Raw genomic sequence first — 27,122 nt, forward strand, 5'->3', positions numbered from 1 at the left:
CACAGTGAGTCAAGCTTAGGTTCTTTCTCTCTTTTTTCCTTGGTGAAAGGACAGGGAATGACAAACAATATAGCTACCATCTTCAGGCTATACTATAGGGCACCTTTACCTGTTGCAAAGTATGTGGTTAGGTGCCTTAAAGACTTAAAATATATTTTGAGTTTGAATCCGTGCAGAAAATCTGATCCGCTCTCTACCGCACAGGCGAAGCGCGGACTTTAAATGCTATGGTATCAGCATGGGGAATAAAAAATGAAAAGAGAGGAATATGGTGGACGTCTTTGTTTTTTCTTCGTACCAGCATTTGCTGATACACTCCCTGCACATTGCTTGGCCATGTGAACGCGCGTAAAGAAAGAAGAAAATGACCAGCTTCTCTGGCTTCATTCTCCGAAGAAAGGAGAACAACGATGACTTTGACCGAGATGGAGAAGAGATGAAGAGCTTGGGAGAGCTCTTCATGTATCAGAGAAAAGGTATGGGCTTCTTTTGTCTCTTTCATTAAATCGATCATCCTTTTTACCAATAATTTCTTCGACACTTACCAATACTTATTAAAATTTTCCTGGGCATGGAACAGTAGAATTTTGTAACTACATTATAGGAAACAACTTGTTGGTCATTTAGATAAAGTTAGATTTGTAGGTTAATAATTTGACATAACATTAAGTAAATCAAAGCAACGGCAAATTATAGGAATTAAAGATGATAAGTTAATAAACAATTTGATAAATTTACAATTATCAATAAGTTACCAATATGTTAGTTTGGAAAAAGTAAACCAATCGTATTTTTTACCAACTTTTTTTAACACTTATCAATACTTATTGAAATTTACTATCACGAAAAAAATAAAAATTCCTGGGCATGGAACAATAGATTTTTGCAACTATGTTATAGTAAAATAAATCTATTATAAGTCATGAGAGTCTCATGATTACCACTACCTAACTAAAAATCTTCACGGATGCTATAAGGGCTATAAGGTGTGTCGCATGTGCCTTAAAGCTTGCCTAGACAGCTTTTTCATTCAAAGATGGCTAAAAGTTTACTTGATGAAAGATAATAAGAGCTTACAACTTACAATATATTAAAAAGTGCATGGACTTATATATATATATATATAGGTAATATCTAAAGCTTAAAGTACCCATTCTTGATCATCCATTCCAAGCTCCAATGATCTTCTGCGCACTTGAGAGTCCAATACGCCCATCCAAACGTGGCTCTTTCGTATGCTTTCAGTTGAGCCTCCACATACTCTTGGTTCTCCTCTTCTGTTGCTCCATTCGGTCCCCACTCCGCTACCCATTCACCTGCAATTTCACATTACATCATCGATCCACACTTCTTATATATACATGTACACGCGAAAATTAGTACATATATGGCATCAATGCCATGACAATTTTGTTACAGGTTTGGACTTACCCACAAAAATGAGAGGTCCATTTGATGTAGCAAGACTTTCCAATTGGGCAAACCAGCCTTCGTAAAAGAAAGGAAGGGTATCTTGGATGGTGTCCAATTCTGTGTCGCACAGAAAATAGCATTGCATATCCACAACTGTCCTGTCCAGGCTATTTGCGTCGGGGAGCAGTAGCTCCCCGCTGGAGGTTTCCAGCATGCACGACATGATCACATAAGCAGCGGAGTGCTTGCGGACAGCTTTGTAACCAGCGATGTAGAACTTGCTGACAATCTCTTGAGGAAGCGTCTCTGCGAGTGGCTCGTTCAGAAGGTCGACCGCATAGAGGCTGGGGCTCTTGCCGTATCTACATAGGCGAAATCAAACGATAACCCTAGTACTCGGAATAAGGTTTGTGAACCACAGATTAATTAATTACCGGAACGTAAGGAATTCTATGACATGGAGGGTTGCTAGGATGGTGTCATCTGTGTCTCCCCATTCTCGGAACCCATCTCTTGATGAGCTCCGTTCCCAGCCATTTTGGGAACCAGGTGCTGCGCGCAGGTCAATTATGACCTTCAACCCATACTTCCTGCAATTGAAAAATTTAGTCGATACGTTATATTGTATGTAACGAGATGAAGAGGAGATGGCAATAGACTCACTCTGCCCAGGAGAAGGCATTGTCCAAAAAGGCCAACGAACCACCAACGTAAGGTGGCGGAGGATTTGGGTCGCTTGCTATCCACCAACCTATCGGAATTTTGACAGCGTCCAATCCATTTTCGGCTATGAATTTGAAATCATCTTCCACTATGAACGTCCTCCAATGATCCTGTTATTAATTAATACCTTTTATTTAAGTCTCTTAGGGTATAGATATGCACACACTGGTGCAGACCTCGTGTTCGCAAATTCTTCTTATAAAGATAATTTTATGTATCCATCAAACAGAATTAGTATAGGTACGATCGCCTTATTCTTTCATAAATATATGATTGATCGATGAAGCTACGAAGAATTATTGCTTCAATATATTTAATCAGATAATAGGATTATATTTTAATCAAATCAAGAGAACAAACCCTTTTTTTATTATATTTCTTGGTTGCTGGATTGATCTTAATCACTCTTGAGACTTCCCCAAATATACAATATTAACACTTAGTTTAGATGGGGTGACTAAAAGGTAGTGGAAAGATTCGCATAACGAGCTCAAAAGATACAAGAAAATAAAGAAGAGCATGTCACCTTTAAGAAGAAGAAGTGTGCTCAGACTAATGTGAATGCTCAAAAATTTTGGACAGATAATTGCTCAAAAATATATATTCTCTGCTGTTGAATAAATGCAATGCTAGAGTTATTAAACTTAGCATGCCGAATCGGTTCTCTAAGTGATCTCAATTTGCAAATAAATCTTTAAATAGGAGAATTTCTTGTGTGTAGAACCAAGTCCAACGAATAGAATCAATTATAGATATCCGTTTTGTGGGTTCCACCTATGAAACTCATTATGTGGATAGCCATGATGGAATTGGTCCAGTAGATCCAAGTTCAGGAAAAACTTACCCATTTAAATAGGTAAACCATGCTTAACACCTAATCACAATTTGACACCCCAATCAACAAATTAATTTTGTAATTCAGTATTCTTAGATCAGGTATTTCTCGTCTATAAACGGGTAGCTCTGTCCATGTGCTGTCATGATTGCAACTTTGTTATTTATAATAGCCATACTTTACAGACCCACGGTTTTGTTGTAATTGACAAGGAAAATCCGAGCATGGGTGACATTTACAACGAAAGAACCCAAACGTCAGGTCAAGTAGTATTTTATAAATGAGAATTTCTCATATCCGGATCACAAATTGATGTTTCCACTGTGAAGATTCCAACAAATAAGATGATGGGGCGTATAAATATTGACCCTATGACCAAACCTATCACCTCTAGCTAAGTTTAGTAAATATTTACTTGAGCTTGGTAAGAGTAGGTTGTGCGCATCATATGATGTCCCATTCAGATTTTCATTCTATATTTTGTAATATAAATTGTATCACTTTACATGGGCAATATTTACTATTATCAAGGCCAACTAAGAGTAGTACGTTGTCGGGACTAAAAACCCTATGAGCAACATACGAGACACCTAGGAAACTGCAACAACTACCACATCTCCTATATATGGCGACACTAATAACTACCGGTTGAAATTAGTTCCTTCTCAAAAAATACTCGTTCACAAGTCAAAATACCAAACTAATAAAAAAAATTAATTTTTTTTTTCTCATGGAGTGAGTTTGGTTAAAGCTATAATCAAGCATAGAAAAAGTTATTTGGTTAATTTGATCAGCCGAGAAGCGTGAACTTTAATATATTCCAATAAGAGTTTTATAATTACATACCCTCATGACTTTAGCGGCTTTTTGTGGTCCAAGACCATTTGTGAGTTGGAACTCACCCTCCAATCTTTTAGTGAAGCTCATCACAAACACAGAGGGATTTTCATCTCCCCACTCATTGCTCTTGTCACATTGATAATCTGCCGTTACCCGTTCCTCTGTCCTCACCTGCAAAACAAACTCTATTACGATAATCACTTTATTTCCTTCATTGCACTTTAATCAATCACTAATGCACCCGTACTCACAAAAATTTAGTCTCCATTGGTCGATTGTTAAAAGGTCTCATTTAAAAGCTCATTCACATCACGTTTGATATAATTAAGTTTTTATTTTCTTGATCTTTTTTGTTGTTGTTCTCAATTTCTTCTTCGAAAAGGTTTGAATAATTTTCAGCCGGCCAGTGTTTACCTAAATTTTTATTGTGTAAAAGAGTAAAGTTGGTCTACTGAATTGGTCTACAGATTGAAGGATAAACTATAAACCTTTACATAAGTGGACCATTTTCAATATCTAATTTAGTAGACAAGTCTTGAGTAATTATTTAGGAAACCTAGTACATGCACTGGAAGGCGGGTCTCAGATGGGTTTGACTAATTCTAACGGTTCTTATACATTTTAATACATGCATGACGTTCATGCAATAATTTTTCAACCTGTCTTAGTATGCCTATCATCAATCTTCTGTAAGATTTAGGGAATGGAAAGAGATTGACGACCCGCAAGAAGAAGCCATTGGCAGCTCGGATTCTGACACGGCTTGGATCATCTGGGTTTCTCACAATCTCAAAGGTTTCTGGTCTCTCGGGTAAATCACTACTAGCCACCAGATCGACCCCGTCCCCACCAGAGTCCAGGCCGACGAATTGCTTGTTGGCAACCCTGAAGTTGAAGAGCGTCTCGTTGATTCTCCAAAGCTACACCCACAAAACACGGCAAACCATCTGTAGCTTAATGCACGAGATTTTCTTTCTGAAAATGACACCTATCCTAGTCGGAAAATTATTGTCAACAGAAGAATATATCAACGCTATTTCCAAGTTGAACGACTTGAGTTTTAATTTAATGACAGGAGAATATCTCCCATTCCTAACGTTGTCCAATATTAAGTGCCCATGAGATAACTCCACGCATATCCCAACTATGTAAGAGATGAGCCAAACATGTAATTTATTTGCACTTGTCTACTGTGCATCTAATCCACAGACACAAGTTCGTTCCTTGACCACCAAACTAACATCACGGGTTTGCCTAGCAAAAGATTATTTATGTGCTTAAAGCTAACTCACCCTGAATGTCTCCCAATGTGAAGCGGAACCTGCTAGGGTTTCGGCAACTGCACTAGTCCCCATGCCGTTGGCAACTACCCGGCTTCCTCCTCCAGACTCGGCACAGAGATACTTCCCGACCATCATCGACTTCAACTGAAGGCTAGTCCCATCCTACACATTAGACGCTGTTTCAGAATCATAAAAACTTCCCAAACCAACCGAATCATCGGTCAAAAAAGCAACGAAAACATGAAGCGATAAACAAGGCAAATACATGTGAATGTGGGTGTAGCAGAGTACCAAGAAGTCCTTGTTGGGGATTGCATCAAAGAGGGAAGGCTTGATCCATCCTTCCGTGACAAGCCAGCCTCCCAGATTCACCGCTCTTATTTTGGTGTTACGAGTCTCCATCTCTCGATCGGAATGGTTGCCGATTGATTGGACCCCCTTGCTGATGACTTCCACGCCTTCTGCTTGCCTACTTCCCCATCCGAAAATCAAGATAAAACAAAGCAGCCATTAGTTATGCAACCTCTTGTCCCGAAAGGAACACATGAAATTTGCACTAAACATCACTAAAACATATCCAATGGTACTCGCACAAGAAATGTTCATATACTAAAATCTCGAAACGGTTAAGTAAAGATGCAATGCGTGCTTGCATGATTACGGCAGACAACAATTGCCTACTCAATTAGCTTAAAAGCTGAGTCTTCTGCGTGAAGATTGACTTTTGCCACAAGGCGTTTGCCTATTTATTTTTCGTGACCTTCACAAAGTAACAGTGCAGTCGTCTAAGCTTTTTCCATTTCTCAAGTCTCCTTGGTGCTTAAGGTTTTCTTGTTGACTCGCTTATTATGGTTTCCGTGTAAACTTCGACAGAACTTCCCCGTCCCTGTGCCGTTGAATTATATTCTTCTTAAGATGATAACGTTTCTTAGGTCTCACGGAGAGCAAAATACATTTTATTAAAAAAAAAATTGCATTTATCTTTTTTCTTTCTTTATGTATATCTAGCTACTCTTTCATCTGTCCAATTATGTTCTCTCTTTCAAAAAGGGTTTTGTTAAAGTGTTACCGAAACGCTCATTGAGAAATTAATTAAGGAAAATTCAATTTCCAATAGATTGATTGTCATTGTGTCATGCAGAAAAGGTACCTTCAAAATTGTATTATATGAAATAAAATTTTATTTCCAAGTTTCACGGGGGCACTTGTCAAACATTGCAATAAAGAAAATTTATCATTCCCAATATACTGTGTTTTTCATGTTATGTGTCATGAGTCCGGTAAAAATGAAAATATTTCCCAAAGCATAGTTCATAAGTGCCTCTGGAGCGTTCATTAGCAAGACCCCTTCTATAAAAAATATACTTAATAAGTATCTCAGGGGCACTCCATGCTTATCCTTTTATTCTATTAAAATATCGTTGCTTGCCTCTTGTGTCTCCTCCATTCTCTAATTGGTTAAAAAAAAGAAAAATCTCTAATTGCTGAGCAATACTTCTATGGAACGATACATATGAGCCGAGTAAATAATAGCTTTTGGGTAATGTGAATATTATACAGGGTCCACATGATATGATATCTCAAAGAACTCTTTTATAATTCATAAAGGTGAATTTCTAGGAAATGGGCAAGACATGACAAAGAAAAAAGGAATCACTCATCTCCAAAAATGAAAAGGATGAGGGGTTCTATGCTTTTGAGAATCTTCGTTTTATCCCCAAATCTTGTTATTTTACATGACGAAACTTTTTGGAGCACTTGTTACCAAAAATATATTTATTAATGTTTGCCATGTGGGAAGCTAACACGCTTCGTACAAAATGGAAACATCTCAACAATTCGAGGATGTTTTTCTATATTGTTAGGGTGCCCGCAAATAATTACACAATCACATCAGCCCACGACGTTTGGGTAAATTGTGGCGTTTGCAATGTTCGGATCGTGATTGTTGGGGTCACGACCCGAATCAATAGGATCATACGATGAGAATTTTGGCTGCACTTCTGCATTTTGCACTATTGTTTCTTTTTTAAAGATTCAAGAAAGTCGCCAGCAACTACGTTGACGTCATTGTACTGGTGAATCAAACTATTAAGTGCCCCGCCATCTAGTGGGAATTGGAGTGTAACAGTAAAAGTACACTGACCTTTTTTTTTATATTTGATCTTATGATTGCAATTAACAGCATTTTGATCCCAAAAATAATAATAATAATAATAACAGCGCAGCTAACCTTGAATAATTGTCATTAAGGTCTGACACCATTACTGAATATTTGATCTGAGTAGACCTACCAAATTAATGGATTAGGTTGGATTTGGATCAAATCATAGATGGTCTGAACCAAATTGACCAATTTAACCTAATTCCGATTCATTTATCATAATACAAATTTTTCAATTCATACTCGACCCAACCCATTTAACCAAATATAGGAAAACTCGTTTCTTATGGAAAAAAAAAATGGTATTGATAAAACTCTTTTATACAATACAAATTTAGTGGACAATTTTATAATTAAAAAAAAAAAGTCGAGGCTTCCTTTTTTCTGAAAATATTGTTCAAGAAATCATTTTTTAGAAAATATCAATATTTTCTAATAGTTGCTTAAAATGTGAAAATAAATTGAAAAATATTTTTCACCATTTGGTATGGAAATTTTGATTTAATTTTCCTCCATGCATTCCTTTTAATATTTTTATTTTTTATTTTTAAAAATCAAAATTTTAATTATTTTTTCTTTTTCTTCTTTTCACCGATCACAAGCCACGTAACGGGCGTGACTAGTTACAAATGAGCTCAAGCCTCACCACAGGCCAATGAGGCTGGAGCTTGCCTAAGGCTAGCGAGCTTGAATCTCAACAAATTAGCAAGGCTAGAGCCTCACCAAACGTCAGTGAGGTCTTGCCCTTGCTCGATTAGCGAGCTCGAGCTTTGCCAACCTACAACAAGCTCATCCCTCACCTAGTCGATCGCAAGCCATTGTTGTGGCTAGCCATAGTAGGAAGAAAGAAGAAGAAAGAAGAAAGAAAAAAAAAATTAAAAATAATTATGATTTTGATTTTTTTTTAATTATAAGGTTCAAGAGGGAGAGAGTGTGTGGGTGAGCCTAGTGGTTTGAAAATGGGTTATAAACTCAACCCATATATACCAATTTATTTTAGCCTTTAAAATTTTTAACCCATTTAAGAAAGGCTATTCACAATTTAAGTAATCCATATATGACCCAATAGATTGGTTTAAATTAGCTCCCGAATAACCCAAAAGTCCAAGTTGAAGAGTCTACTACTATAACCCATTAACGTGTCAAAAGTAGGGTGAACATATTGGATCGCTCGGATCGGAACGCTCGGACCAAACCGGCTAGTCCAAAGTTTGGTCCAATTTGGTCTAGTTCAGGGATATCGGTCCAATTCCTAGTTCCATAAAAATGGAACCGGTTCTTTGTTCTTGAGGGGAATCGAACCTATGGACTGAACCGAGACTCTTTTCTTTAAAAAATATATTTTTTTAATTTCTTAAAAATAACAATAAACCCTAAAATTGTAATAACTCTAATATTTTTTTTAAATTAAAATTAATTTTTTTGCTAAGTGGCCGATTCCATTCGACCAAACCGGTTAGTGTGGTTTGGTTCCTGGTTCGAGAACCATTCGGCCCGGTCTCTGATCCCAAAAAATGAGAACCAGACTAGGAACCGATTACTCCTAGTCAAAAGTTAGAAAGTCTTTCAGGTGGTAAATAACAATAGCTCAAAGCTTTGATTCCTTGAAGGAGTTAGTACGCCATCACGATGCTGCCGAGTTCCGTTATGTATGTTAAATCTGAGCTTTAACATGATCCGATTAAGTCGGCCCACAAAGTAATCCCAACGCAGCAATCATTTTTAGTCGAAGTATGGCGCGATCATGACTACAAGCATCATCTAACACCGAGGCCTACGTTTTGGCCTCGCATCATTGCTTGTCCATAATTTCTTCTTCGGACCTCCAATCAATCTTGCTTATGGCTATGAACCATTCAGAAATAGTAAAAGCTATTTATTCCACTTTAATGGGCTCCAACCGAGGTGATCATCACGAACATCGACTATATGAGCGTCAATGCGTAGGAAAATACCGAAATAATTCGAATAGGTAAACTGATTAAAGCGTTATATAGCCATTGTTGATCATCCACTGCAGACTCCACTTGGTGTTAACATTCTTGAGGGTCCAATAGGCCCATCCGAACGATGCTCTCCCGTACACCTCGAGCTGTGCCTTTGCGAATCTCTGGTAGTCTTCCTTCGTAGCTCCGCTCACTTGCCACTCAGCCACCCATTCACCTTCACCCAATTCGCAAATCAAATCATCAACAAAGTTTTATAAGCATTTCATACCGTTCAGCTTTCAGCTATCTCGTCGTAGAAAAGTATCGACAAATGGCATCACCATTGGACTTACCCACAAAGGTGAGAGGACCGTTCGCCATGGTGATGTCGTTCAACTGCGCCGTCCTGTTAGTGTAGATGAAATCGATGTTCTGTTGGACCGTCATGCTGTTGAAGATATCCTGGAACAGATTGTAGTAGTGCACATCGACCACGGTCCCGGCCAAGCCACTGGCCAGAGAGAAGAGCTCTTTGGGATCGGCAGGCCCGAGGCGGTTCGACATCACTACATAGGCCGTTTGGGAGTGCCTGCGCACCGCATCATATCCAGCCTTGTAGTACTTGGTCAAGGTGTCGAGGGCTACTCCCGGAGAGAGAGGCTCGTTGATGAGCTCGACGGCATAGAGGCTCGGGCTCTTTGCGTACCTGAAAAATGGCATTTGGAACTCCAGATTTTCTGACTTCGCCCTGATATATGTGATTCCATTTGATACAGAAAGCGGGTGGAAAAGTTTTTACCGAGCAGTGAGGAATTCAATGACAGCTACTGTTTGCTGGATGTTAGCATCGGTGGCTCCCCATTCCTGAGATCCGTCCCTCGATGAGCTGTGTTCATACCCATTTTGTGAATCTGGTGCTGCGTGCAGATCGATTATGATGTTCACACCATATTTCCTACCAAAATTACAGAAACATTAGAGGTGGTCAGTGCGGAATTTAGGCCCTTTTCAAACTTCTTTACATGCACATGATAATAGGACGAAGGGGCATCATTGACTGCGTTATATCAAGTCTAGCGGAACATTTGGCATCAACTATCGCCCATGTAGTAAATACCTACTGTTGGGTAAAGTGAGGATGAGATAAACCCTAGATGAGTGCGGTTTATTAGCCAATCGTGAAGCAGTGGGTACCACTCATTCCTCTAGAATATCATAGGTAATCAATTCAGAGTGAGTTAAAAAGTGTAGTGCCATTCTTTTTTTTTTTTTTTTTGGTAAAAGGTAAGAAACATTTGGTTTGAGCCATAAACACTTGGACATCCCTAAATATATGAAACCCTCGCCTAGAGTCCTATAGGCAGTACAGAACCGAGGAAGTACCTCTATAAGGGGTAACTAGCAAATATTTTAAATACAAGCAGACCGGAGATTGGGCTTACAATAGGCTTTAAACTTCCGACCTCATGAAAGACAACGTGACTCTTTTATCATTGGGCTACCACGCTCGATGGCGAGACAAAATCTTCGGTTGCCTATTCAACATCGAATGTGCTAAAGGAGAGGATAAAGGTGACAATAATGCGGAATCATGTTCTCTGCAAATGGAAATGGAAAGTGCGAATGCGACGTGCGAAGCTTCATAGGAAAGTGGGACGTACTGTGCCCAAGAAAAGGCATTGTCAAGTGCGGCCAAGGAGCCTCCCACGTAAGGCGGCGGAGGAGTCGGGTCGATCGCTATCCACCAGCCCACTGGAATCCTCACCGCATTCAACCCATTTGTTGATATGAACTTGAAGTCCTCTTCCACTATGAATGTGCTCCAATGCTCCTGAAAATCCAGAACAACTGGTTATATGGAGAGGCAATAATCAAGTTCAAGCATGTGAAGGCGATCCTTTAGTTCAACGGCGATATTCATTAAATAAGTTGAAATTTCAACCACTAGCAGTAGACAGGCAGCAGCCCTCCGTTGCTGGGTATTGAAAATTGAGCGCGGACGGTTAGTTGGACGGTGCTTAGGAACGGTCAAACGCTCAAATCTTGATAGAAGTCGACAAGTTCGCTTCTCATTTATCCAAAAAAAATCGTCAGTATCAAGACGAGATGGTCGCACGGGCTGGATTGTTCTGAATTAGGCACGTCGGTCCTTTGACCAAGAGAAAATAAAAAAAGAAAAAGAAAAAGAAAGGGAGTTGGAAACCTAAGCATTCAACTTAGCGTTTGATAAGTAACCGAAGGGAAAATACGAGCAGCTTAGCTAGCGGTCGGAAAATGTCATTAAGCGAAAAGTAGAAGAGTAGAATGATGGCGCTCCTTAGTTCTTGGTTTCTTACCCTCATGACTTGTGGGGCTTTTTCCGGTCCATAGCCGTTAGTGACCTGAAACTCGCCTCGCAACCCACCGGAAAAGGTCATCACAAAAACGGATGGGTCGTCATCGCCCCATCCGCCCTCCCCTTGTAGTCGGCCGTCACCGATACCTCTGTCTTCGCCTGCAGCCACCACCAGTATCGCACACCCATCTCAATATATGATTCATTCAAGTTTCAACATTGATTTGATCTTAGATGTTCAACCAGCTATCGCCCAATGAAATTGCCATTATTTATTATCAAGAAAACTGAAACTGAGAATGGAGCATCTCATTACTTGCAAGAAGAGGCCATTGGAAGCTCTGATTTTGACTCTGCTCGGGTCATCTGAATTCTGATTATCTCGAACGTCGAGACGGGGACTCGAAACGGCCACCACGTCAACCCCGTTCGCGTCCAGCCCCACAAACTGATTGTTGAAGACCCTGAAGTTGAAAATCAGAGTCTCGTTGATCCTCCACAACTGCAGTCACAAAAACAAAAGGTATACACGTCTCCTCAGTCATTGCTTTCACTTTGGATCGAGCAACTAAATTCCTCTCTAGACGCTGCTCTTTCACCTTGAAGGTTTCCCATCCGGAGGCGGCAGTGCGGTTGGCGACTATGATGGTCCCGCCACCGCTCTCGGCGCACAGATACTTCCCCTACCGTCACCGATTTGAACTGAAGCCCAGTTCCATCCTAGAATATTGCAGCAAGATTCATGAACGAACATAAACGAAAAGGCCGCAACACTTTGGCGAATAAGGGAAAAGCACGTACCAAGAAGTCCTTGTTGGTGATTCCATCGAACAGAGAAGGCTTGATCCATCCTTCCGTGACTAACCAACCTCCGAGGTTGACTGCTTTCAGTTTGTACTTGGGATCGACCCTCCCATGAGAAAGGAATGGGGCGGAACATAGCATGAAAATGCAGATCAAGAGAAGTTGTCTTGCTTCCTTCGAGAACATCGTCGTTCCTTTCTTGTTGTAACTGTTAATTTTTTTTTTTTAATCTTCGTCTCCTGTACGATTGGGGTGATAAATTGGAGAGAATATATAGAAAGTAATGAGAGAGAAGTCAGAAGTCAGAAGTCTAGAAACGTTTGGCCAGTAGGATGGGCTGAACATGCAGGCTGCCAGGAGTTGACCGCTTCCTACTTTTGAAAGAAACGCAAAACAATTAATTCGGCTGGTCGGCAAAGGCAACTTTAAAGGAGTTTGATGTGGGCTTGACTTCAAATTATCTTTTTTCGGTCAAAGTAACATGTCAATTATTTGCACGGAAGTACAGGATAGAAACATACTAATCTAACTGCAAATAATTCTAAACATCTTCAAAACAAAACAAGCTCTAGATGATAAGAGGAATCAGTAGAATAAAGTCAGGAGTTACACCCTTAAAAGATAATTTTGAGATTTTGAATCACTAAATCTATCTTCTCGTTATGAGCACACGCTAAGATCTCCATCTATTGCTATAACTTTATCTTTCAAGCCAGTGTGCACCTAAATTTAGCGTCCCCAACACTATTCCCATTCAAAGAAACAAGATTGAACGAGCATGGACCTTACACTTGTAAGAGCAAAATCTTCACAAAACTCCTATAATTGTCTTTGAAACTGGACTTGTATGGCAACAAAACCCGAGGAAGCGAAAACACGAAATCATACACGCAAAATCCTCAAATCTAGACTAGATTGGGAAAGAAATATCCTCAAAACAGGAAAGATGAGCTTCTAGATTAGATCAGAAGAGAAAAGCTCCACAAAATGAGATGAAAGCAATAATAAGATAATAGAAAAACGAATTAGCCAATGAAAAGAGAAAAAGAAGGGGAGGGAGAGATCTTGCTCAAACCCCACCTCCCATGAGATGTGAACATATTAATTATTCCACAACGCACCAAATCTTCAATTCAAGACTTCTCTAACATTCATTCCACATGTATCTTAACGAAATAAGCAAATCTTATTTCAACGACCACATTCATATGCCTAACATTATTGCCCGATTGTAAATTGATGTTAATATACAGAGTATTGTTTTTTAATTAGCACCTTCTGAAAGTTAAGGAAATGAATAAACCCGAGGTTTAACTTTTTTGTAGTAATGGAAACTTGAAATTGGATCTCATCATGTGGCCAAAATGGTATTGGTCAGAGACGTTTGGCTAATGGGATAACGACACCGCTAGAGTATCGTTCCAATTAGTTCAATCCCCTATACCTACTTTTTTCTTTTTTGGATAAAGTGATCTCTAAACTATATTTCTTTTTATTCAAGTTGGTTCTTCTATACAAAAACGAAAACGAAATGAAAATCCACGTAAGTAATGACTAACTAATTTGTATTGAATGAGTCGAAATAAAAATTAATAGAAAGACACTTATCCACTTAAAGCACTGACGAGGCCCACCAAGTGCTTGCCCACCTCTAGCCAACCACGGCATAGTCGCTGCCGCTGCCGCCACCCTGGTGGCCTCCGATTCAGACGAAGGGAGAAGAGCTGGAGAGAGAAGTGGTGGCACCTTTTAGGTTGTATGAAACTCGGGTTGAGTGACCCATATCGATCCAACCGTACGCCACCCCGACAAGCTAGATCTCGCAAGGCTTGCTCAACCCTGACCATCCGTCATCAGGGTTGCCCAGCCCAAGAGATCTTTTCCTGTTCACATGATCCTAGCCGTGATCAGACTGTGGCCACCGGCTCTAGCAAAAGGGTTAGTGTTTTTGGCATCCATGGTCTCTGTTTTCTTTTTAAATTTTGGATTTTTTTCGAATTTTAAATATTGTCATTTTTATATTTAATAATATTTAAAAGTCATGTAAGATGCTAAGCCAACACCACATCACCATTTAACTTCGATTTAATTTCCGCGTGAAACTTTTGCCACTATCCTTTAGGTAATCAATACTATTATAAGAAGTAAAACGGACATCAATCCATTTAAGCTTTCTAAAATGTCTTTAATAATGTCTGTTGTAAATATTAAATTCATGAGAAAATGAGAACATTATAAATTTTATATAATCTCGTCGCATGCTAAATATTAATTTGGATCTTTTCCATAAAAAAACAGCCTTCCTGAAAAAGACATCAATTCTGGGAATATTTGTACCTTTCCACATATATTTCCTCGTAAACCGTGTATTTTTTTTGTTCAATAATGTCTTCTCATTATTTGATAATTAAAATATTTAGTAATAAATTCGGTTCTGCCGAATTCTCGCATGTCTAGCTTCTTGCACACACCCATCGCGCATATGCACATCTGCTAGTTACCCATAAAAAAGTATACGTCATTCCAAGAGATTCGTCGGTATGGGTATGGTAATATCACCCTATTAAAAAAAAAAAAATCACATCACAAAAGAATGCAGTAAAATAATCATTTGTGCTAGTGGAGTTAATCCCAATTGGACTCTGTGCTTCTCCATCTAGAAGTATTCAGCCGGGAATTAGGGTTTCGTTGACCAGTTGTTAATCCTCAATATTGGAGAGATGACGCGGCAATGCATGTTCCATATATATTCTTTTACATTATTTATTTGCATACAGTAGTCATCGTGGTCGCTTCATTGATGGGGATGTAAATGTCCAGACGAGGTGCACATTCGAGCATATGATATAAAAATGTAATACTACTGACGCTTCGCAACGTGATACCTCATGCGTTGCCTTGAAATCGACATATTATTATATGAATTTGATCATTTCATTTCTAGTACACAATTTCCCTGATTAAAAATGCCAAGTTGTGACACTTATAACGATGTGCTTCATGTGCCTCAAAAGTTTCGTTTTTCCTTACGGCTATGGCGTTGGGGGAACATTTCACAAACGACGGCATCAAAATTCGGAAAGTAATTTAATCGGGTCTCAATCAAACTATGTTGGTTGTCCAAATCCTATTCAATGATCAAAATCATAATTTAGTAATTTGGTTGCGAAATCCATAAGAGCAATTAGTGACCTCGACGACCACTCAAAAGTGCATGTACGCATCTTGACTGAAAATGTAGGTCTCAAACTAAAAACAATAAAAAAAAAATAAAGAATATAAAAGAAGAAACAAGATTTCTTTTCTTATGCTATCCAGGACTGTATTAAAAGGTGTAGAAAAACATTGAGAATTTTAGGGCTCCGTTTATTTCACGATAATAATAATCGCCATATCGTTTGGAAATTATAATAATTGTTCAATGGAAATTTCTCCACCATCTATAAACATTCATGTCCAAACATCTTCATATATGATAAAAATAATTTTAATTTCATTTAATTTTGTAAGCGACACGAGTGATCATTTTTGGAAATGGTCTTTTTTTTCCTTTTTTTCTTTTTGGCTATGATCAAGTAGTGATTTTTAGGGAGAAAAAGATGTTCATATAATTCGCCAAACAAAATTATACAATTGCGATCTCTTTTGGGCTTGGCCCACGAAGAAAGGAATGGGCCCCACGCCTTTCGTTCAAACCTCTGACGCGGTGTGAAACCCCGCTGCTGCGCACAGTCCGGACGCGGCTTCCTCGATTACAGCTCTCCTTTGCTTCCTCTCTCTCCTATCAGTCGAGCAGTCATTGCCTGTTGCCCCGGCGCACGAGATCCCAGCTGGCTCGCGCCGTTAGATCAGGCGGGTTCCCATGGGTCCCATCTCATCTAACGGGCGTACATAAGCCCGCTGGATTCATGGATTTTCTGTCCTAATGAATTGGCAACGCTATCATGATTCCCGCCATGTGACCACCGCCAGCTGCTGGCCCAGCACTCAATGCAAATGCTCCGAAAGAGCAAAAAGGAAAGACAAGAGTCAAACGGGTGCAGGACCGGCGGTGGTGGACTTGCCACCGCCGGTCCAACACCGGCGGTCCAACACCGGCTCTATCTCTATCTATAGATCTCCGCCCACTTGAGGCGCCACCAATTCCGCCGCCCCCCATGTTCCAATCTTCCCACCATTTGAGGTGCCAGCGGGAGGAGTACGCATTCCTCTCGTGCCAGACTGATGACCACTCATAAGGGCATGTACACGTCTTGACCGAAAACGTAGTTCCCAGAAACTAAAAACAATATAAAAAAGAATAAAAAAGAAGAGACAAAATATCTTTTCTTGTGCTATCTAGGAATGTATTAAAAGGTGTGGGAAAAATTGAAAATTTTAGGGTTTCGTTTGTTTCATTAAAAGTAAGTGGTTTGGAAAATATTTTCTTAACAACAATCACTTGTATAGCTTGGAAATTATAATAATTAGTCAATGAAAATTTCTCCCTCATCAATAAGAACTTATATCTAAACATCTTCATGTATGATAAAAATATTTTAATTTCATTCAATTTTGTAAGCGATACATAGGTAATTATTTTTTGAAACGGTCCTACTTTTGGCTATGATCAAGTAGTGATTTTAGGGAAAAAGGATGTTCATATTAGGGTGTGCATGGTGCAGGCAAACGGTTCCGACCTAGAACCGAGAACCACCCGCTAATGACCGGTTTCGAAAAATTGGAATCGAATCCACCCGTTTGTTACATGGATTCACCCGGAACCGACCACCGGTCCGGTTTGGTTTTTAGGTGGATCCATAAAATCGGTCTCACAATAATAATATCACTTTTTAAATCCCACAATGAGAACTCTTCATATCGGGTAATATACTAGAAAGTTTCTAGTAAACTCATGGTCTAAGGAAAAATAATCACTGAATATGGTTAACTTGGAGGAGGATGAAAGCGACCTTTTGCCTCTCAGTGGAATTAGGGTAAAGAAGAACCACCAGAGGGAGGATTTAGAATTTGAAGATGAGAGGAGTAACAAGTAGACAGTAGTGTGTGTTGATGACATCGACACCAAGCTATGCAAGATGATGGATAAAATGCTACTTTTTAAAATTAAAGGCAGGAGTTGAGATTCGAATGCTGATGAATCATCTGAAAAAAAAAAAGAGTAAATGAATATTTAAAGTAGAGTAGACGGATACACGCAGCTAATGGTGGGAAGTTTCATGATAACACACCTACCCCAACCAACAATGCGATAGAGATGGTGGATCTTAGAACTTTATTGATCATTTTGATGTTAGGTTTGTTAATTAGTAATTTTAATTTTTTTAATATTAAAAATTAATCATCCGATCCAATTAGGTGGGTGGATGGATCCGTTCATAGATTCGTGAACTGGACGGCACCCACCGGGTTCATAAATCGGGGCAAGTCGGACCACCCTCTCGCAACCATCGGTTCTGACGATTCCATCCGATTTCGGGCATCCAAAGCAGATCAATTCTTTTACATACCCCTAGTTCATATTATTTGTGAAACAAAATTATACCATCGCGACACTGGGCTGAAAGCCCATCGCTTTTGGGCTTGGCCCACGAGGAAAGGAATGGGCCCCACGCCTTTCGTTCAAACCTCTTACGCGGTTTGAAACCTCGCTTTTGCGCACCGCCCGAACGCGGCTTTCTGGATTACAGCTCTCCTTTGCTTCCTCTCTCTCCCATCAGTCGAGCAGTCATTGCCTGTTGCGCCGGCGCAGGAGATCCCAGCTGGCTCGCACCGTTAGATCAGGCGGGTTCCCGTGGGTCCCATCTCATCTAACGGCGTACACGAGCCCGCTCGATTCACGGATTTCTTTCCTAATAAATTGGCAACGCTATCATGATTCCCCCATGTGACCACCGACAGCTGCCAGCCCAGCACCCAATGCGCAATCACGACCCCCGTGATTATCCCCTGCTCCTCCCCCACCACGCCCCTCCCCACATCCCGCCCTCCGCGCTCCCCCGCCCGTTGACTCTCCCACCCCGGTCCTCAAATCGAGCGGCCCACAACAATCCCGAGCGCCGGCGCATCGTAGACCTTCCCGCACCGGATCCCCCGGTTCTTTACCTTTTCGTGCCCCCTCTCTTTCCTTTTTATCTTCTGCCCTTCTATATCACCCCATCTCTCTTCGCTTTTTCCCTCTGCGTACTCCCTCTGATTTCTCTCTCCACCGCACCGTCGAGCCCAAAGCTTGAATCTTTTTCGAGAACGAAAATGGCGAGGCTCTCCGTCCTGCTCGCCCTCTGCTGCCTGCTCCCGGCGATCGCCGTCGCCGCCCGGCCCGCCAGGAACCCGCTCACCGTGACGGGGAAGGTCTACTGCGACACCTGCCGTGCCGGTTTCGAGACCCCCGCCTCCACCTACATCGCCGGTAACGCGCCCCCGTCTCGCCTGACCCATTTGCGACTTTTGAGCAGTAGCGCGTCCCTTTTCCGCCCCCGTTTCTTTTTTGTCTCTCTTAGGAAGGCGGAGCGTCACAGTCTGCCGTTACTGTCGCCGTCACTCTGCTGTAGCGTAATGGTATATCGTCTAGATCTGGGGTAGATGTGGCGCGGATCGGGTTGCCGGACGTTAGGATCTGCGTGTACGGTCGCCGCAGTCTTGCGTCCGTGGCGATTGTGGTGTAGTGTGGTGAAGTGTGCAGGGGATGGCAGAGTCGTGAATAGTGAGCGCGCCCCAGTTGATTGCTAGTGCTACTTTTTAGGAGCGGCTGAGTTGTGTGGCGTCACTTTGAATATCGGCGTTTCGTTCGACCGCCCTTGTGAAGTTGCTTCATCTTGTGGAGGAGGGTTTGATTTGAGCATTTTGTGTAGCGTGGGAGGGTAGTTTGGGAAAATTTCTGCAGATTTGCGACTTGGAACTGTTCGAAAGACAGCGATTTGTTCGACCGTGTGTAGGGCTTTACGGTAGTCGTTTCTTCGGTAAATCGTCTTGAGTCGGGTAGATCTGGTGTAGATTGGGAGTTCTGGAATTCGGGTTATGCTCACTGAGTGAGAAAGAAAACCGTCATTGGGCATTTTCAACTGCATTTGAATCAGGACGTGGATCCTTCGATGGCGGCTGTCGAGCCGCGGTGGGTGCTAGTTGGAAAGAGATGGAAGTTGGAACTGCAAATCCCTACTACTTGTCAATAGCACCTCTTAACGCGTCCCCTTTTGATCTTTTGGGGCGATCGATTTACCCAATTGGCGAATCTTGTTATTGCTTGCTGCAGTCTGTAGTTTTTTATTCTTAAGCAGTCCATTCTGCGAAGGAGAAAAGCCAGGCCAATATCCTTTGGCCTTGTTAGAATATGCAAGAAAGCTTTTTGGCAAGTTGAGAATGAGAGGACATTTGGTGTCTGCCTGCCTGCACAACTCTCCTCATGATTGTAATTGTGACTCCAGTTTACATGAGGACTTATATTGTGGATGTTGGATGCGTCTCATCCCATAATTTGGCTGTTGTCGCTCTTGAGATTACTTTGCTGAACCGCATTTTCTGTTGGACTGATTCAACAGGTGCCAAGGTAAAAGTGGAATGCAAGGACAGGACCAGCATGAAGCTCCTGTATAGCCAGGAGGCGACCACCGACTCCACCGGAACCTACAAGCTGTTTGTCTCAGAGGACCACCAGGACCAGCTTTGCGATGCCATGCTCCTGAGCAGCCCGCAGCTCAATTGCCAGAAGCCGGCCGCAGGGACGTGACCGTGCCCGTGTCATCCTCACCCGCTACAACGGGATCGTTTCCGACACCCGATATGCCAACAACATGGGATTCGAGATGGACCAGCCCTTGGCTGGCTGCACCCAGGTCCTTCAGCAATACCAGGACTTTGATGTCTAGAGCCTCAATCTGGGAGCCTCTTATTTGTTAATTTAATTACATAATAGCATTACTTGGAGTGATTGCAGTCGAATATTACTTGATTGATGCGTCATCTTCGTCGTGTAGTAATATGAACTCTGTTTTCTGCTGAATTGGACTTAAAAAGATGCTGTGTTCTCTTCCATCAATTCAAGTTTGCATTGATAGCTTGGTTCCGATTAGACTAGAATGATTTCTTTCTTCCAGATGGTGATGTATGCGAGCCTGAGGATAGAATCGTTGGACCTACTCTATATTTCTGCCTCGACAGTAATTGCTGCGGAATCATCTCTATTTCAACTTAATGATCTTTCTTAGGTTGGAGCGATTCTTGCACAGCTAGACATTTTAGAATGGGAATCTTATAAGAACGCATCTCAATGGGCGGAGATGTATTCTCCTTCTGTGGCTTCTCCTTCTTCCTCCCTACGTTTTACCCGCTATGGTCTTGTTTCCCAAGACATCTAGACATGTCTATACGGAAAATGATGCCTGACGATGGCCTACGTCCGCCCATTGCTGAGGCGTTGCTTGGCGATCACTGTCCCGAATACCCGCGGTCAAGGCTCCTTACACGGATGACATCCTATGCCCACTCGTTTCACTTGCTCTCTCTCTTCTCTCTCTCTTATTCTCAATCTATCAATCAACCTGAGGTTCTAACCAGGTTGCCCCCTTGTATGACTCCAAATTACAGTTGCACAGGGCGAAGAAACTCTGCCTCGGCATCAAGCCCGACTTTGTCACTTGGCCGGTTTTTAGAATGACGGGTTCTGCCAATCCCGTCAATAAGCTGTAGCGGATGTTGCGCCCCTTGCACAACCCCAGAGCTGTAGTCGCATGAGGCTGACGACATCCATGGCTACGGTGGGTGCTGTTCTGTGGCGTTACTTAGGACTTTTTTTTTGGGGTCGAAACTTAGGACTTGAGGATGTGATTCGAATTCAGAGGTCCGAAGGATGTATCATGACTAGGGGTGTGCAAAAGAATCAGGATCCGCCCGGACCGCCCGAAACCGGTGGTTTTAAGAGAACCGGTCCGGTTCCTGCCCAATTTATGGGAATCGGTGGGTACTGGGTCCGGTTTCCGATTTCATGGCACATCCGCTCACCCGCCCACGGACCGGACCGGTTATATTATAATAATATATAAATTTTTAATATTAAAAAATTCAATGTGAGGGGACACTGCGATGCGCTTTCAATGAGCGAAGCAGGGATCCAAGGGGGTGCGCAGTTGCATACGTGAAGAACCCCCATCGGCATTATGGAGCGTCTTCCTCTTTCCTTCTTCTTACTTCTCTCTATTCTCTCTCTTGCTGGTAAGTTTTGGAAGCTCTCTTTTTTCCTCGTTCACCATGTTTTTATCTGTTCTTTGTCGGGAAACTTTCAAATGCAGCTCAAGTCGAAAGCTTTCTGGCTCACAAGGAGCAGAATGCCACGCCCTTTTTCCTCTGCTCATTGTCTCCATTGTCTAGGTCTAAGAACGGCTCATCGTCCCCATTGTCCTCCTCATTGTCGGTCTTGAGGGAGGAGTGGGAGACGACGGAGGCGGTGGCCAAGATGGTAGTGGTGGCCGAGATGGAAGTGGAGCGAGGGTCGCAACCAGTTGAAGGCGAAAAGGGGAAGGTGTGGAGGTTGGACCGGTTCTATGGATCCACCGGGGAACCGGACTGGATCGCGCGGTCTGGTTCCCGGGTGGATCCATGCAACTAGCGGGCGGTTCTCGGTTCCCATTTTTTGGAATCGGTTCTTAGCGGGCGGTTCTCAGTTCTAGGTCGGGAACCACCCGCCCGGACTACGCACACCCCGATCATGACAAAGCTCAGAGACCATATGGAGGTTGATGGGCTTGAACATCATGGACCACCCCATCATCAACTGTGTCGGTCTGCAAGTCCTCCACTAGTTTATTATTGGCGACGTCTTGCACAAGTATTTGTTTATTTTTGATTATATTTTTAGTTTCAATTTGCTAAAAACCTTTTCAAATGTATTTATCAAATATGCTATATTCTTTTTTTTGTAATAATAGTGATGGTGCAGTCTCAATAATAGGTGAAGTTAAGTAATTCAAATCCTTCAACAATACGCCAAACAAGGCCCAAATGCGTGTTTGGTCCAAAGAAATGGAGTCATATCGAAAAAAAAATTGGAAAATAGAATGGAAATACAAAAGGGCATTGGTATTCCTATTGTTCGTTTGGCTCCCATAATAGAATTGAGCAAGAAACAACTTTTTTTTTTTACTGGCTTACGGTAAAAAAATTCCAGTAAAACAAATTAATATAATGCAAATATAAGAAAAATCGGTTCTCAGAATGGCATTATTTACTTTACTAGATTTAGAATTTTCTTCTTGAAAAGCGAATTTTTTAAGGACCAAGTGGCAAAATCACATTATTTGTTTGACCAGAGCAGAAATTCAATGGGCTAAAAAGTTTTGAAATGGATCCAAATGAAACCAATTGATAAAATAAGAATTATCTGCAGAAACGCTCGAAATTGGTTCAGCCCGAAAATGAGACACGGCCATAATTTACTTTTGCGGTGGACAACAATACGTCATAAGTTGGCCGAAGATGTCCTGAAAAAAAAAGGATATGATGTTCACTCCTTGAAAGAATCGTCGTACGTCTTAAATAATTTCTGTAGGTTTGGATAGATCGAGTTCTCTCCAAGCTAAACTCGCAAATCTCGAGTTCAATTTCTCATGTCCTTTTTTATCCCTACTCGAGTTGTCACTTTATCGGGTGTAATGGATTTCAACAAAAGCATCGCGTCAGTTGCGTGCTTACGACTTTTGTCGTCAAATTGCAATAAAGCACACTTCACTTCCTACTCTAATAGCATGAACGTTAATAATAAACGAATCAACACAGAAAACAGAAAGCAATGTTGCAAATAGAAGAGCATTGGTGATCAAGGAGTTTTTTGGATCGTATATAATCTTCAACATAGATGATTCCATACCACTTACTAGGGTAATCTAGTAGTAAAGAAGTGTCATTGTCCTCCACAAGATTACATATTCAAGTATGATTTGGGCATTCAATATCTCATCTAGGAAGACTTTCTAATTTTTCGCATATCCATCGAACTACGTTAGCCGGATATAGCGATTTTCAACACAGCTCATTTACACTACACGAAAGCAAGCGTATTTGTGTTAATTTAGACAAGTTTGTTTTATTAACAGATCAAACCCATTTATATGCGAATAATAAACATGCCGCGTTTTGATTGCCCCTTAATGATATGTTTAGACCTATTGATTTAATTATCCAAGCTAATACTTTGTTTGTGAAAATACGACAGGTTTGGATATGATTAGCTGCGTCTATACACGCACAAGCACATTTTTCATTCGTTCGTACGTAACATCTCATATCGCAAGTATGTAGCATCGTGCAATCCACTTAAGGTTTTTGTAGTAAATTAAGTAATTTGACCTCAAATCAAATATTTTGTGAATGGTATGAGACCCAAATAATAACAGTTAGAGAGGACAGCTGCACTGATCATCTATCTTCATCTTTTCACCGATAAAATGAAGGTAAAAATGATTCTCCTACTTCGAACCAAAATCTTCATCGATGAGTTTTGTCTGTACAACTTTTGAAAAGCAAATATCTAAGGACCAAGTGGCAAAATCACATTATTTGTTTGGCCAGGGCAGAAATCAAATGGGCTAACTTTTTCTTCTAAAAAATAGATCCAAATGAAACCAATTGATAAAAGAAGAATCAACCGCATACTCACTCTAAAAAATGGGTTCATGAAACCTAAGTAACACCGATCTTGATATATGATATGCGTAATGACATGATACGCTAACCCATCATTTCTGAAAAATAGAAAACTCTAACATAAATCAACTTAATTTAATTCAAATTCACAAAATAAATAACAATAAAAAGAGTCTAGAATTTATACTAAAAATCTTGGGTCATGGATAGTGAGAGTTAAAAGATAAGATTAAATTAGGTTTTTCTTATTTCTCTCTTTATTATTATTATCTTTTATTATTTTATATATTTACATTTTAACAATTCATTTACTGATTTTTTTAAAAATTGATCCCATATATGTCGGAATCACGTGTTAGACGTGTCGATTTTCTGAGATCTAGTAATTAAGTGTGTCGGATATTTGTCCAACTATCGAACACAATACAAAGTCTCCTAAAAATTAGGAAGACTCCTGGAAATTATCAATGCTTTCCGGAAAACACGACCATACTCACTTTTTACTGTAGACAAAAAAAGACGTCGGAAAAGTGGGCCGAAGATCTCAAAAATGATTGTGGCGGTTTCCTTGACACGACCTCAAATTTGATCGGGCTTGGCCGTAATTACCCGTGTGGTCGTATATGCAAAAGGAGACGTGCAAATTCGTTGGTGATCTTCAAGTAGTCTTTTTGACTTGCAAACGCAGCACGAGAAAAACTAAAGGTCCCTAGTAGGGGTGAGCGGTTCCCGGTTCCTTACAGGTTCCGCTTGGAACCTGGAACCTACTTTTCTGCACAGTTCCTCATTTTTGGGAACCTGGAACCTACCCGTGAGAATCAAGAACCTGGAACCTACCCTGTCACAGGTTCCGGGGTCGGTTCCAGGTTCCAACAGGTTCCAACGGGTTCTTTTTTTTTTTTTCATTTTTAGTTTTAAAAAAATGCTTCTATTGGAACTTACCGAATGATTAATTAGCCAAGCTATATTCCCTTTATTTGTGGCATCGATTACAAGTTCTTCACTGATCTTGAAGAGCTGCACAATGTCTCAGCATGTTTAGAAGACAAACTGACAGATAATGCAGATCATGATTTCAATGCTAATCAATGAACCTGATGAGCCAAAGAGACAAAGCTTTGGGAGGGAAAATCATGAAGAAACACACTTCCTAAACTCCACTCTTTATGGTAATGAAAAAACGAAAAACATTTGAGAATATAAATCGCTGTACTTGTCTCTTTTTATCATGTCCTCCATTTCCAAGAATAAATGAAAAGTACAATGACAAATACAGCATTTCCGTCCAACTAAAGCATAACATGCAAATAATGAGGTAGTTTTCAGGAGAAGGTACCATTTCTCCTTCCTGAATATTTCTTGGAGCAAAGGGTCCCCATCCATGTATACCAGATTTACCGAAACATATTCGATGCTTTTCTGTCCTCTGAAACAGTAATTTAATATTAGCCATTATGAAAGACACATCAAGCAAAATGCGATGATAAAATTGGAGGAGCAAACGTACTTGTTAATGACCATGACATAGTTATAATCAACCTCTTGGCTGTCGAACCTTCTGCATAATCATCCAAGTAAAATCATATTTTTCCAGGACAAGGCAGCATGCACCATATAGTTTTTAGTCAATGGATCATAGTTGTTAAATCTTCTAGGCAATAGACTTAACAAAACAGCTCTGGACATGAGATTGAAGCAGAGAATTAAAACATGTAGACAAGGGGAACCAATCTAACCTATGATCGGCGCAATATATCAACTTCTTTGTTATTTGACTCCCGCTCTTCTCCAGCAAAGTGTAACTGAAAACAAAGATATAGAATCAGTGTAAACTTACATGAGTATCTATCTAACATATCCTTCCTTGAAATCCAACGCCAAAGAAAATAGAAAGAAAGCAAGAGCGAGCGTCGAATAGATTAAAAAATCCAGCTCAAGAAATTCTACCAATGTTACGATAAAAGTCATGAAAATATTATATATCTATATAAGGACTTACTTCCATGCTGTGTCCTGCTCTTGCAGCACACATAACTTGAAAATAAGTAGGACATCTGCTGCATTGAGTGCAGGAACCATGAGTCTGCTTACATATTACACAACTCTGCACCACAAGCAAAGAAAAGCATTTGAAAAGAAGCACTGAGCATCTAGAAGTTAATGGCAAATAAACTAAGCAGTAGACAAACAACAAAATCAACATCAAACTCAAATACTCAACTGAACAGTAAGCTGCTATAAAGCTATTATGAAATCAGGTTCTCCTCTATTGCTAAATGCTTTTATCATTCCCACAATAAGTACAATCCACCACATCAAAGAAACAACAATCTTCAAAACTGTAAATCGAAATAAGTATGGATTACCTTCAAAAAAGAAGTTGGAGGAATTCTAAGTACTCCAGTGGCTGGTTCCATTTTCTCATGATTCAAAGCCAACTTCGGTGGCAAAACCACGCGCATGTGACATGAACCCGAGCGGCTCGATATCCGTTGGCTTCAAAGCACCCCCTAGAGACCAGCATTTAAGCCAGTCAAAATAATTTCAAGCAAGAAAATACTAACTCACACAACACCAAGACATAGATTTAGAGCAAAAGTCGACAACCGTGATAATGCATTTCATATGATACGGCTTCCTCAAAATCCCAATAGTAATATTTCTAAAAATCAAAAGTGATATATCTAATATTGTCACCATGAACGTCAAATAATTTAAAAGTATAAGAAACAACATATGAGGACAAAAGCACCTCCTCCCATGAAAACACCTCGGAACCCTAGCTTGGTGCGGCGCGCCAAGGCGCCGCGTTGTACCTGAACGATTTCGGCGACAAAAATTAGGCCACAAAAAAATAAAATAAAATAAGAAGACAGCTTTTTTGGACAAAACGTGAAGGAATTGGATATGAACCCGATGGTGTTGTCGGTCCGCATGCGAATCCAGGTGAGGGATGGGCCTGTTCGCTCATCTTCTTCACCAGCTTCTTCTTGATCTCGCGACGGCGAGCACGCGGCGACGGTGGCGCGACGGCGACGAGGGCACGAGTCTCACAGCACCAACGGCGGCATGAACGGCGCACCGAAGACGGCGGTAGCCGCGGCTCAACCCACGGCCAAGGGGGGAAGAACTCAGTTCGGGTGGAGGTGGTGACGGTTCGGAG

General features: G+C 40.9%; 3 protein-coding genes and 1 long non-coding RNA gene across 5 annotated transcripts; 1 reads left to right on the plus strand and 3 right to left on the minus strand.

Annotated features, from left to right (window-relative positions):
- Positions 1 to 874: 874 nt before the first annotated feature.
- Positions 875 to 5,496, minus strand: LOC104451239 (probable glucan 1,3-beta-glucosidase A). The gene is made up of 9 exons (XM_039305336.1): positions 5,386 to 5,496; positions 5,169 to 5,256; positions 5,104 to 5,135; positions 4,534 to 4,731; positions 3,818 to 3,982; positions 2,077 to 2,246; positions 1,848 to 2,003; positions 1,432 to 1,775; positions 875 to 1,316 (listed from the first exon to the last, which is right to left on the minus strand). The coding sequence occupies exons 1-9, from the start codon at positions 5,494 to 5,496 to the stop codon at positions 1,135 to 1,137; spliced, it is 1,446 nt and encodes a 481-aa protein (XP_039161270.1). The 3' UTR covers positions 875 to 1,134.
- A 3,621-nt stretch (positions 5,497 to 9,117) lies between these two features.
- Positions 9,118 to 12,597, minus strand: LOC104448074 (probable glucan 1,3-beta-glucosidase A). The gene is given in 10 exon segments (XM_039304477.1): positions 9,118 to 9,421; positions 9,540 to 9,892; positions 9,986 to 10,141; positions 10,848 to 11,017; positions 11,523 to 11,644; positions 11,647 to 11,680; positions 11,838 to 12,023; positions 12,121 to 12,204; positions 12,206 to 12,241; positions 12,323 to 12,597. Coding segments are annotated over 10 exon segments (1,512 nt in total). The 5' UTR covers positions 12,512 to 12,597; the 3' UTR covers positions 9,118 to 9,239.
- Positions 12,598 to 18,467: 5,870 nt separating this feature from the next.
- Positions 18,468 to 20,417, plus strand: LOC104448075 (protein DOWNSTREAM OF FLC). The gene is given in 3 exon segments (XM_010061859.3): positions 18,468 to 18,734; positions 19,864 to 20,039; positions 20,041 to 20,417. Coding segments are annotated over 3 exon segments (483 nt in total). The 5' UTR covers positions 18,468 to 18,577; the 3' UTR covers positions 20,191 to 20,417.
- Positions 20,418 to 24,788: 4,371 nt separating this feature from the next.
- LOC120290025 lies at positions 24,789 to 25,751 on the minus strand. 2 transcript variants are annotated; one of them, XR_005547900.1, is made up of 4 exons: positions 25,696 to 25,751; positions 25,467 to 25,517; positions 25,296 to 25,385; positions 24,789 to 24,976 (listed from the first exon to the last, which is right to left on the minus strand). It is a non-coding gene; the product is annotated as an uncharacterized LOC120290025 (long non-coding RNA). The 2 variants fall into 2 exon arrangements; XR_005547901.1 differs by lacking the exon at positions 24,789 to 24,976 and having other exon boundaries at positions 25,011 to 25,385.
- Between the last annotated feature and the right edge of the window lie 1,371 nt (positions 25,752 to 27,122).

Source organism: Eucalyptus grandis, chromosome 11, assembly GCF_016545825.1.
Source record: "Eucalyptus grandis isolate ANBG69807.140 chromosome 11, ASM1654582v1, whole genome shotgun sequence".
Taxonomy (NCBI): domain Eukaryota; kingdom Viridiplantae; phylum Streptophyta; class Magnoliopsida; order Myrtales; family Myrtaceae; genus Eucalyptus; species Eucalyptus grandis.